The sequence below is a fragment of the Ambystoma mexicanum genome, chromosome 7p, assembly GCF_040938575.1.
Source record: "Ambystoma mexicanum isolate Mex_15411 chromosome 7p, UKY_AmexF1_1, whole genome shotgun sequence".
Taxonomy (NCBI): domain Eukaryota; kingdom Metazoa; phylum Chordata; class Amphibia; order Caudata; family Ambystomatidae; genus Ambystoma; species Ambystoma mexicanum.
Genome location: NC_090939.1, coordinates 480,613,942 through 480,626,033, shown reverse-complemented (window position 1 = coordinate 480,626,033; position 12,092 = coordinate 480,613,942). Strand labels below are relative to the sequence as shown.

The following is a 12,092-nucleotide window of genomic DNA, read 5'->3' as shown; positions in this document are numbered from 1 at the left end:
TTCAGGATTCTTCTAGGTGGTGCGATGGGACAGTCCAGTACCAGGTGTTCCTTCGAGGTGCAGCACATGCATAATAACCCTGAGGTTCTGTGATGGCTCCTCTCTTCAGTAGAAAGAGGCACTCTGGTGGTTACCAGTTGCATGGGTCTATCGGTTCCCCCACTCGTGGAGATGATCTTATAGGTTCCATCACATCTGTTTGGGCAACCTTTCCCTCTCTCTGAATGCCTTTCCTGTAGACGGTAGTCTATCTGCATTGTTAATGTTATCATCTCTGCAAGGTTTACGGGCCTAGGGGCCCTGGCGATCTCATCCTTTAGCTCTTCAGTCAGTCCCCTTCTGAACAATGTGATAAAAGCGTCATCCGGTCAGGCTGTTTCCAACGCCAATTTTTTAAAGCGTGTGATATAGGCCAAAACGTCTTGAGTACCTTGTTTGAAATCACATATTTTCTATTGGGATGATACTGTAACTTCTTGCCAACCAAACATGGCTTTGAGACTGCTGATAAAGGCAGGGTAGGAATCCAGGATTGTGTTATTAGTCAAGACTAACAGAGTGGCACAAGCCAATGCTGCTCCGGTCAAATGAGAAATAATGAAACCCACTCTATCGCTGTCTGTGGGGAAGAATGTTGGTTTAAATGTGAATTGCACCATGCAGGCGTCTAAATATTCCCTCAACTTGTGAGGGTTCCCTTCATACTTTCCTCCTGGCAGTGAACTTGGTGGAATGTCTGCCATGGAAGAAGATCGAGCCGCCACCAAATGCCGTAATGTGGTGTTCTCTTGCTTCAAAGACTGTACCTCTGCGGTGAGACTCTGAACTGCAGCCATGAGCTGTTTCATTTGATCCATATTAGGAGTTGGGCGTCGCTAACTATTATATCAATGCCCAGAACATGCAAGACTGACCTGATCAATTCAGAGTTGCGGAGAAGAATGAAAGGAATCCCCTTTGTCCCTGCCAGCCCTCTACCGTTTAAACGTAAAGGAGGACTGCAGGGACCGTAGGCAAACCCTGCAGGGAATAAAACCCTATTGTGGCTTGAGAGCGTTGAGCATGTTTTGAGTAAACCTTAAGCGGGTGAATCAGCGGCTTGAGAACGCTGCACATTTCTTGTGAAGTCTCTAGCAGGAACAAGTGTTCGCAATGATAGTTCTTATGTTCCCAGCACCTGCCAATGCTGTGCAGCGACTCTGGATATCTTGAAAGGAGCTTGTGCACTGTATACAGGGGAATGGGTAGTAAATATCTGTAGCTCTGAGAAGCAGATAGTAATCAATTCAAGGAAAGGAACCTAACGGCTCACTGTAACTGTGTGTGAGCGTTAAGGCAGCATTCGAGGCTGTCGGGGGTGAGAGTCAGAGGGCGATGGATAGCTATAGACAGAAAGTAGGACAGCTACGACGGAAGAGCAAGGAAGTGAACAGTGATAGTAAAGGAAGGCAAACTTACGAAGCATCTGTGGAGAGTAGCGATGCAGCATCTTCCTGGCAACCGGAGTCTTTTAGCTATTCCGGGACAGAAACGGACTTTGCTTCGGCAGCATACAGTACATCCTCTGTACTAGCAAATGTCCCAGTGATCGCCATCTTGCATGGGGTAGTAACCATAGAAATCCTACGCTTCCAGTGATGCCACAGAGAGTGGCGCTGGATACGAGACATGACACCAGCTCTGCAATGGCATTGAGCATGTTCGGAGGTCACATGTGCATTTCTGGCAGCTTATGGGAAACAAACGTCCTACAGGCAGAGGTGGCTTTTTGACTATCTGCATCTCTTATCGAAATTATAATAATTGTATAATGTAGTCAGTCTGGTGGCACGGGAATCTGTAAATATAATCCGTGCCTGGTTGGCATGGAGACTAATAGATTCACAAAATTATAAAAGCACATCAATTTGATATTAAACAAGGGTCAACTCTGATAGCAGTGCACAGCTACGGCAGGAATGATGTATATTTGTGTCTGGTCTGACTGTCTCCAAAGCTGCTATGTGGGACAATAGCCAGGATGCTCCCTCTTTGATTTTGCTGCAGGTAGAGTAACTCCATCCCCTGGGGCATAGGAACGTCCCCCTCAGAGGTCTCCTGGAAACTAGTGCTTCAAAGGTAGCAGTAACAGAACAAAGAGAATCTCACAACATGCTATGGACCCATGCAGTCCCTTAAAAGTAAGCTGGCATGGGAGGGGGGTAGAGGTTGAGTAGGCAGAGATGTGAGGTGGGCTGAGAGGGTCCCACCATCTTGGTTTATGTTAGGGCTTTCTTTGTTTTCCTGTCCCCTCAATTTCGACAGGCAAGGTACGAAGGGGTGTGATGTCATATCACAAAGGGTACTTGTTACAACAACATTGATTGGACCCCTTGCTTTTGACCAGTCCCTTGTGACAATTTACCTTTAAAAGATTAGGGGTACCCCTCATTCTTTAATTCATCTTTGGACCAACAAGAGAAGAAACAGGATACACTTCTGGACTTTTGCTGGAAGTGCAGTTCTTTCCAGATTCTTCTGCCATAGAGGTGAATACAGAAGGCATGCAAGGAAGAGGATAACTCTGTCCCCTAACCATCCCCAGGGAACAGTGTGAGTGACTGCTGCTGTTGTTGGATGCAATGGAACCAGGCTCCTGTTCATTGGAGCTGAAGGATCTCCTGTAGTTGCCAGCCAGCCTCCATGGAGATGGAGTGCAGAACATAAGGACTCACCTTGCCTTTGAGCCTCTGGATAGGGACTCCCTACAACCCAGAATCAGCTGGAATTCGTTTGTGTTGCCTAAAGGCATCTTCGAGCTGGATCAACTGCTCATGCCACCTTGAGCCACCAAAGTACGTGCAGTGCTGCTTTGCCACACTACGCAAACTGCAGATTTCTGGTTGCATTTGGATCCATGAAGACCCTGGCTTGACCCATTGCTGTACCAACCAACAATACAGAAAAATTTAAATAAGTGCCGGTGGAAACCAACATTACCCAACATTAAGGAAATAGGCTGCTAGCGATCAACAGTAAAAATAGAAATCATCAAGGCAATAGATCGGTAGTGACCCATAGTATATAAAATTAGGTGTATTGGCTCATAGCAACTAACAGTAAAGGAAATTAAGGTTACAGGATGCAAGTGAACAAGAGTGTAAACCATTTAAGACATACGCTGATAGCAATCAACATTGGGGAGGTGAGGAAGAATGGAGACAGGTCGGGGAAGTGCTATTAGGTAGAGAGTGATGGAAGTTAAAAGAGTTTTCTGACATGAGCAAGTAGCAAGGGTGTGCACAGTCACTACCTTGGCTGTAGATTGGTGGTCACATGGAGGTGAGGGAGAGCGTGGTGAAGATGTGATATCCTTTCCATGCCTATGTATGACAAGCCAAATTGGCTAGTTTGCTCTACAGCAAATTGTTTTAGGAGCGTGAGGTCTGTTCACACGACCTGGTTGAGCCAAAGGGGCTCCTCAGGTCTCTACATAGATATCTGAGGTTGGGAAAGAATGACTGGGCCTAGGCTCAGTACTGCACAATGACCAGCATCATGTAAAGGACATAGGCCCTCTTCGCCATGTTGAGCATGATCCTGGGGTAGGCTTTGAGGAAGCGTTGATGGCCAGGTAAATCTGCCAGACCCAGGTTATATGAGAAACAGGTGCCTTGGGACAGAGCCACTTGTCTTCCCCTGCATGAAGAGGTAGGCCATAAGCCTACAAGAATTACCCCTTGCATCACCCATGATGATTTACTAATCCTTCAGCATAAAAGTAACACTTTACTCCCTATGACAGCTTCTTCCACTGTTTTGGAAATAGGGTGAAGTGTGTATCCCACACTATGTTGCTAGCAAAAGAACATTTCTCTTTCATTTCGAGTTTATCACCAAGAAACTAGACTGTGGTAAATGTGTGATTTATAAGTGGCATTAGTAGTAAAATAAAAATACATTTATTTTTCTTGTCGACATGAACACACCATGGATTTATCTCCTAACCCTAAGTTCAAATGTGATGCCAACTTCTCGATTAATCCTATCCTGTTCATATGAAGCTATACTAATTGGTTGCATTAGTCTAGCAACCAATATTTTTAAAACCATCATAACCTCTTCTTCTATGCTGGTTAAAATCTTTTCTAAGCAAGGCATCATCCAAATTGATATATCGTCTGCCATTTCAAAAACAAGATGTTTGATGTGCAGCCCAATAGCTACATTTGGTGATCATCAATACATCTACTCCCATTCTGGTAAGACAGCTGACATGCTGGTAGGATAGCTGAGGTGGTTAAGTGCTCACTGCTGTGTGATCAGTAAGTTGCAGTTTCAAATTCTGGCATGTTTGACTCAGCCTTTCATCCTTCTGAGGTCGATAAAACGAGTAACAATTTTGATTGGGTAGAAATAATTGTATATACAAATGTTCCATATCATGTTTTTTCTTTAGCTTATTTTCATTAATAACCATAAAAGTACAAAGCCATAAAAGGTAACATTATAATACAACAACAATACACATCTTTCCTTGGTTATTACCATAAAACAGTACATTCATACATTAATATAATATTCCTAAAACAGATGGCCTTCAGGATAAAAGCGCTATATAAATGATAAGTTATTGTAATTACTTCCATTTGAGAAAGCCATCCTAGTACTGAGATTCAGTGCCACATTCAAGATTTTTGTTTATCTACAATGAATACCACTGACCACGTTGGGTCCCATTTCTCAGATCTCATCCTATCTTTTCTATTGGATTCTATTTAGCTCAGGGGTCAAGTGTGTATCAATTGTTTTGAGTTGCCTACAAATGGCCTCACTCTTTTTTAGTGCCGTTGACAATTTTAAAACACCATCAACACTTAGCAAGTCAATTCCATCAACTGAAAACTGTGCACTGTATCCTATAAATTGCATGAAAATCATAATCATCTCTCGAAGAAGTCCCACTATCAGCTGCACCTCCTCAGAGGTATCCTTCCTTTTATAACTTTCCCCCAGAATCTCAGTGTCTCCAGAGCCCTGGTTCTCTCTCGGCTGGACTATTGCAATAGCCTCCATCTCAACCTGCCTTCCTCGACTGTCCACCCTCTCCAACTAATCCAGAACAGGACGGCAAGATTTGTCCTTGGTCTCAAGCCAAGGGATCATATCTCTCCAGCCCTGAAATCTCTTCACTGGCTCCCGGTGGCTGCAAGGATCAAGTTCATGACCCTTAGCATTGTCCACAAGGCTGTCTGGGGCCGGGGTTTTCACTACATCCAACTCTTGTCCTAAACATCTTCCTTCTCAAGTCCTTCACTTGGCTACCTCTAACTCTCCGATGGTCAGATGCTTCTCCAGGCAGAGAGTTGGAGGTTGATCTCTCTCTTCTGCAGGGGCCTCCCTCTGGAATGGCGAGCTGGACCACCTCAGCTTCCGGCTGCAGCTCAAGACCTCCTTTTTGCTTCCGTTTTCTCTCTTGTTCTCCCTTGTTGACCACCTGTCTGCCGTGCTAGCTGGTCGCCTGGCTACCCTCTGACCTCAACGGCACCAGGCTTCCTCCACGACTTGCAAGCACCTGCACTGCCTCTGGGCCTGCGCACACTTAGGGGCTGCATTCTGTAACCCTACAGCCCCCCCATTATTTGCACTTCCCATAGCTGGATCCCCCGATACACTTACTCAGGGAAATTGCTGCCCTGACCGCACTTCCCTTGCTCCCTCCCCCTGGCACTTCTCCTCTCTCCCCTCTGCACCTGCACAATCTGACAGATACAAGGCCTAGTAAGATCATTGTTTCATCTTCCATAGGTCTCCCTACCTTGTCTTGTCGCCCCCATAGACACACTTGTGCGCGTTATAAATGACTCATCATATATCATATCATATCAGAGGATGGGAACATATGAGGAAGGGCACGTTATACTGTTGAATGTGCCTTAAACAGAAGTGTTGAAAAGCAGTAGCAACTAAGGGCAGTGAAAATCCCTGAGTGAAATGGAAGATTGCGTAAATCAATATAGTCAGTCTAACCCAACTCAGTGAACAAGCTCAGGAATATCTCAGACCAGGGTGGGCTAGATGTGCTTCTTCTGATGTTATGTTCAACCTTTCCCAATGAATCCCCCAAAAATGGGGAACCCAGTTACATTTCCACAACTGTTCATTTAATTTCCTTTCAGATTTTATTTGTTTCAAAATGCTGACAAAAACACATTTTAAATCATTACTTCTGACTTTGAACCATACAAGCAAGCAGTCTGTAGGCTCCAAGAATTGTGCATCTTAAACATTGTGTTCCATTCGTGCAGTCACATTTTTTTTAAACTTCTCATGCATCAAGTATTCCCTGGTCAAGAATCGTTTCTTCTTCATGAATCTTATTGTGCAAACTACATTTCTCGTAGAGAGGCTTTACATCTTTTTTCTGGGCAAGTGGCCAGTATCTCCAGAAGAAGGTCAGTCCAATGTGTTTTGGTAAAATACTTTTATATTGACTTCTGGCAGACCTCTTCTTTCGATAATGGATTCCATTGTTCACAGATGAAGGGAGGCATGCATCCTTCTGCACTCACATCATGTAATTAATCATAGATGTGGGTTGCCTTGGTTGCCACGTCTTTTGCAAGTTTAGTTTAGTTTAGTTTAGTTTCTGTATTTATACCGCGCGCCGAACCCTGAGGTAACTGGGGGCCAGAGACTTAGAACAAATACAGGACGTTACATGCATTTTTATACTATACAGGAACAATGGGGAAAAAAACGATAAATTCAAGTGGCCAGGGTTACATGATGGTCGCAAAGTAGATACACAGTGACGTACAGTACACGTGAGATACAGTGATTAGTCAAACAGTTCAGCAACTCTTGTTAGCAAGCCAGGACATCGTTTCGGCTCTAAAGGCCCAGAACGAAGGTTCCATTCTGAGGTTAAGGGGTATAGCCAAAGTAACCATTGCATGACAAGGTGGGCGATTTATTAGCATGGCTGTAAGTTCTGACTTGCTTCCAGGCAATATTCTTCTGCTTATTTATTCTCCAAAGTTTAAAGTTTGTGGAATGTTTAGTAAAAAATATTTGTATGAATACATTTTTCCGACAGTTCATACCATTAAGTGCTGGATGTAGCTGGTGTCCTTACGTCATAGGCAGATTAAAAACAAATATGAACGTTTGTATTAACAAAGATAAACTAGGCGCTGAGCCTGCTCTGGTTGACCAGTGTGTTTGAACAGACAGACAGTTTAAGTTGGCATCATGAGACATCGTAAAGTGGGTGAGAACCTGCCAATGCTTCCAGGTAGGATAGAAACAGAAATGGGGTCACCTTCACTCCGACTCATAGCTGTCATAGCTATTCATTCTGTTGTGAGATACACTCCCTTTATGTGTTGAGAAAATAGCCTTTATTTTCGGTGTATGACAAAATAAAGTACAAGTCAACACATTTTTCATGGACAAGCCCCTTTTTCAAGGCTGATTGCACATTAAAAAAAATTAGAAAGTGGTATATGCAAAGTAAAGACACCATTGGTTTTCACTGACTTCATAATCGAGGACTACAGACAATCTTCATCAGGAAATCCAGGGGCCATCTTGTCAGCTTGTACTTTATCGGTTCATTCATTGTTTCAGACGTGTCCATCGAAGGAATGACTAGCTATGAGTGCTGAGATGTGGCGGGAACATGTGAAAATACAACTAGTAGATCAAAAGGTATTTGAGGCTACTGAATGAAGCCACATTTAGGTCCTGTGTATGGGGTTGCTGCTTAGAAGTATTTGAAAACTAAAGCAGAGGCCTCTACGAAGAGGTTTAAGACATGTAGCTATGGAAGAGTGCCCCTTATGTCACATGCCCATTGTATTGTCCCCTTTGTTACATGTTCACTGTTCATTCTGATTGTGCATTTTGCTCAGCTCACAATGCTCAGCTCACTTTTTTATGCACACTCTCATTACCATTATTTGAGGATGGCACATATTGTGCCTCATTACGACCCAGGCGGTAAGTTATCGCCTGGGTCGTACCCTTACCACCATGGTGTAAACTACGTTTACACCATGGTGGATGGCGGATTTACCGCCCCATTCCAAGGTGAGTGGGGCGGTAAATCCCCATTTCCCATTTTACCCTTCCCCATTCCCATTTTTGCCCCATAGGGCATAATGGGAATGGGGAAAGGCGCTAATTACGCCACCGTAAATTACGGTGGCGTAATTAGCACCAAGGTCCCTTTGCGGCATGGGTTTTAACGCCTGCAAAAAGCAGGCGTTAAAATCACCCTCCCGCAAAGGGACCTTGGAATCAGGCGTTAAGGGTCGGCGCCGTTTACGGCGCCGTAAACCCCTTAACGCCTGGGTCCTAATGAGGGCCATTGTGAGAACAACTTTAGTGTTACCTGAGCAGCTCAGAATGTTTCTCATATTTCCAACCTATCCAAATGTAACAAAGCCAGATTTAAAATGATCGTGGAATGATCATGATGACGGTCATTGCAAAGTGTGCAGAATTGCTCGATGGTTCAAAGACTTCCATTGCAGACTGAACATCCGCTTGCCAATTTCGATAAGGCAATCTCTGCTTACCATGAAACTTTACTTTTTGTTTGGGCTAGATGAGAAACTCAGGTGCAAACATCTAGTCCCCTCATGCCCAAACTCGGATAATGTCCTACCTTCACATGATGGATCAGGCGTTGATCTTCATTTACTTTGTAGTTCTCCACACCAAACTCTTTGGCTAGTCGCAAGATACGATTCTGGGTCGGTCCCACATAGGCTCCTCCAAGGTCCACATACTTGACATATTTATTCTTATTGAGAAATAACAAAAATGTGTGTGAAGGCATTTATATAAGCAATGGCATATAATATGCTACATAGCACAAATAAATAAAAATACATTAAGATGATTCTGCATTGCCATATACACAGGCCTGTATGTTGAGTAACAAAACACAATGATACCTGACAGCATGTATGTGCACGCAGTGAAGCAATACAGACATGTGAAATAAGTTGAAAACACCAACTATATTTAGAAAACATACATTGAAGTGTAAAATGTTTTGATTAAATACAAATGTAATTTGCAAAAGAAAATAAAGTTCCAATTAAATTGATTAATGTAGCAATTGTGCATTCATTGAAATGCGGAGAGAGGAACAGACAATTGGATGTCTCCGAATGCAAGGCCAGATAAGTGCATAGGACATCACTGGAACCGCTCCCTGAACAAAGCTCAATTTAATCACTCCCAATATACATATTAGAAATTCGATAATGACCAACTTGCCCCACTCAGAACTGTCAATAATATTTGACACTATCGAATATGTTATACTCTGTGTAAGTTGTATGTCTCTTTGACTGATTCAGCATTCCTGACACAGCTCTTGCTTGGCTAGCACCGTCCTTTATTGGTAGATTTCACCAAATAAAACTTTGCCATTTCCTATAACACAGCAGTTACCCCAAATGAGGAGTCCCTCAAAATTCTGCACTATCCCCCATCTTTTCCAATACTTAAAAGAGACAATTTAAGTATAATGTCATGTTCTTCATTCTTGAATTCCATATGTAGGTTCATGGCGCCCAACTGATGGCTAGGACTAGACATGCTATCAGCACAACATTCAACACCAAGAATGTGCCCTTTGTCTCTCTGCCTTACTGCCTCAAAGTGATACTCGGATGGAAGAGCTTCAACTAACACACCCTCAGGGTTGTCCAACTCCAGGCTTCGAGGGCCGGAAACATGCCAGATTCTTAGGATACCACGCATTAATATTCATGAGATAAATATGCATACAGTGAGTCTAAATGCATGCAAATGTTTTCTCATGAATATTAATGAGGGATATCTGAAAACCCATCAGGATTCCTCGAAGCCTGGAGTTGGACAACCCTGCATGGGATCAAATATGAAATCTTCGTCTTTAGCCGACCACACTAATTATCTTTCTCCAACCCTTGGTATTAAGAATTGGGCCCAGTGCCTATTCCTTCCAAATTGATTTGAACAATAGGATTACACCGCTGACAAATAACATATATTAGATAATCGGATCAACCAGCTCATCAAATCCTGTAATGTTCTGCTGAAGTTGATCCACAATATTACGATGTTCAACTACATCGACCATGTAACTTCTGTAATAGGAGCCATCTTCGTATACAAGATTGGCCATGCACAAACACTTTAAACTGACCTTTTCCACTACTCCCTCACGAAACATCAAACCCAGAACAAACCTGTTAGATTAATTTACCACCTAAAAGCCCATGATCACACCTCATCGGCCCTCACCCAAGGCTAATGTTGCCTACCAAAGATAATTGTCTGCCTGCTCCCCTCTTCAGGTGTTGCACTCTGCTCGTTGCTTGGGTTTCAATTAGCTGAATCCATAAGGCTATAACATTAGTTATGGATTGCGACCAGAGACAGCTGACAGGCTATCTCTAAATATTACAATAATTGTGATATCTTGAAACTTAAGACCTGGGAGTGGGCTGTACAGGCTGACAAACAGCCAGCCAGCCCACACAAAAGGCCTGTGCAAGAAAGGGAGGTCCATTTTCTAGACTGGCGTTGCAGTTGTCAGATAGAGCAGACCATTACAGGGTAATTTTTGCCATTAGCAAGCCGCTAAAAAGCCCCCAATGTTATTTCTTTGATGAAAAACACTCTTGGGTGAGCATATTTCATTTACAGAAAACAGTAACCACACCAAGATGGCCACCATGGGAAAAGCAGAGGCAGCTTTACAAAGAGCCTTTTATCACTTTTCGTGGCAGCCCCTAAAATGACATAGGAGAGAAGACCCACCAAAGTGAACGCCAATGGAATATATGCAGTGATTGCTGTTTTAAAAAAGCACATTCTGTTTTCTAAAGAAATATAGGATTTCTTTAATGTTGAATGTCTGCTGGATTTCACCACCACAACCTCTTTCCAAATATATAATTTTTAGTATTTGTGAAATTGTTCTTACTTGGGTATTCTTCATTTTGTAAATTGCATTCAATCCCTGCATACGGAATTACAAGAGGAAAAAGGTGCAATTTCAAGTTAAATATTGTGCTTTTTACTTTGATATGAGAGAGTTTACATACCGGTGGTGTGGAAGGTTGCCCAGAGCAATTGCCAGTGGTTTAGATTCATTCGAAACCTTCCACCCATCACTTTTGTGGTCAGTTTGTTTCTCCTTGTGAGAGAGGGTATGCCCAGACGTGGGTCCCTTGCTCGCTGCGCCACAGGGAACCAGGCTGCACCTCACTGAGGAGGTCCAACAAGGCCGAAACATGTCTGGGGTTGCTTGGTTTTCTGTGCAGAGGGGACCTGGCCTAGCAGTTCGGGCTGGGCTGCTACCTTCGGTGGCGGCAGCAGCTGACTGATTTGCACATGGCTGGTCCCCTTTTGCAATGGCGCAGACGGGCTAAAAAACGGTGGTGTGGAAGTTTGCCCAGAGCAATTGCCAGTGGTTTAGATTCATTCGAAACCTTCCACCCATCACTTTTGTGGTCAGAGTTTACATACCCGGCATTACTGAAAATATTTGTAGAACGGATTATCCTGCCTTCTAACGAATAAGGATAATACCCTTGGGGATGCTGGTCTCCTTGCTTCTCAGGCGTTTACCGTACACGTTTTGGGTCAGTAGCGACAGTTTCCAATTATACTGTACAGATGTACATTATATTTGGAAATGGATCCCACCCTAGATATAGAATGGAACTTGTAATAGTGGTGGGGCACTGGAGAAGGGAAAATACATGATGGCCGGATTGGGCCAGGACAAGCATCAAGCAGTCAGTGGCAACTCAGCGGAGGAAATGGAGAAACAATGTGCTATTTGGGTTCGGAGTGAAACAATCCGGAAGGAGAGGGCACAAACCGTGTGAGGAATTGTGCAGGGCACCTAAACTGAATCAATACACTCATGGCAAAGTACATTTATAAAGGTAGCTAAGAGGATGACTAGGTGCAGTGACGTGTGACAACGACGTGTTACATGAGATGCAGCATCCAATAAATGCAACATTTGGCAAACGATGGAATGCCGGGGTACTATTAAATGGGCCGCAAGTTCAACGTGGCATACTGAAATACTT

The 12,092-nt window shown here is 43.5% G+C and overlaps 1 protein-coding gene across 1 annotated transcript in view; it reads right to left on the bottom strand.

The window, feature by feature from the left end:
* The window catches only part of LOC138526129 (amine oxidase [flavin-containing]-like), a 569,128-nt gene that overhangs the window by 304,250 nt on the left and 252,786 nt on the right, over positions 1–12,092 (bottom strand). The window contains exon 3 of the mRNA XM_069636504.1: positions 8,654–8,791. Coding sequence (XP_069492605.1) covers positions 8,654–8,791 — 138 coding nt within the window. The remainder of the gene's footprint in view (positions 1–8,653; positions 8,792–12,092) is intronic.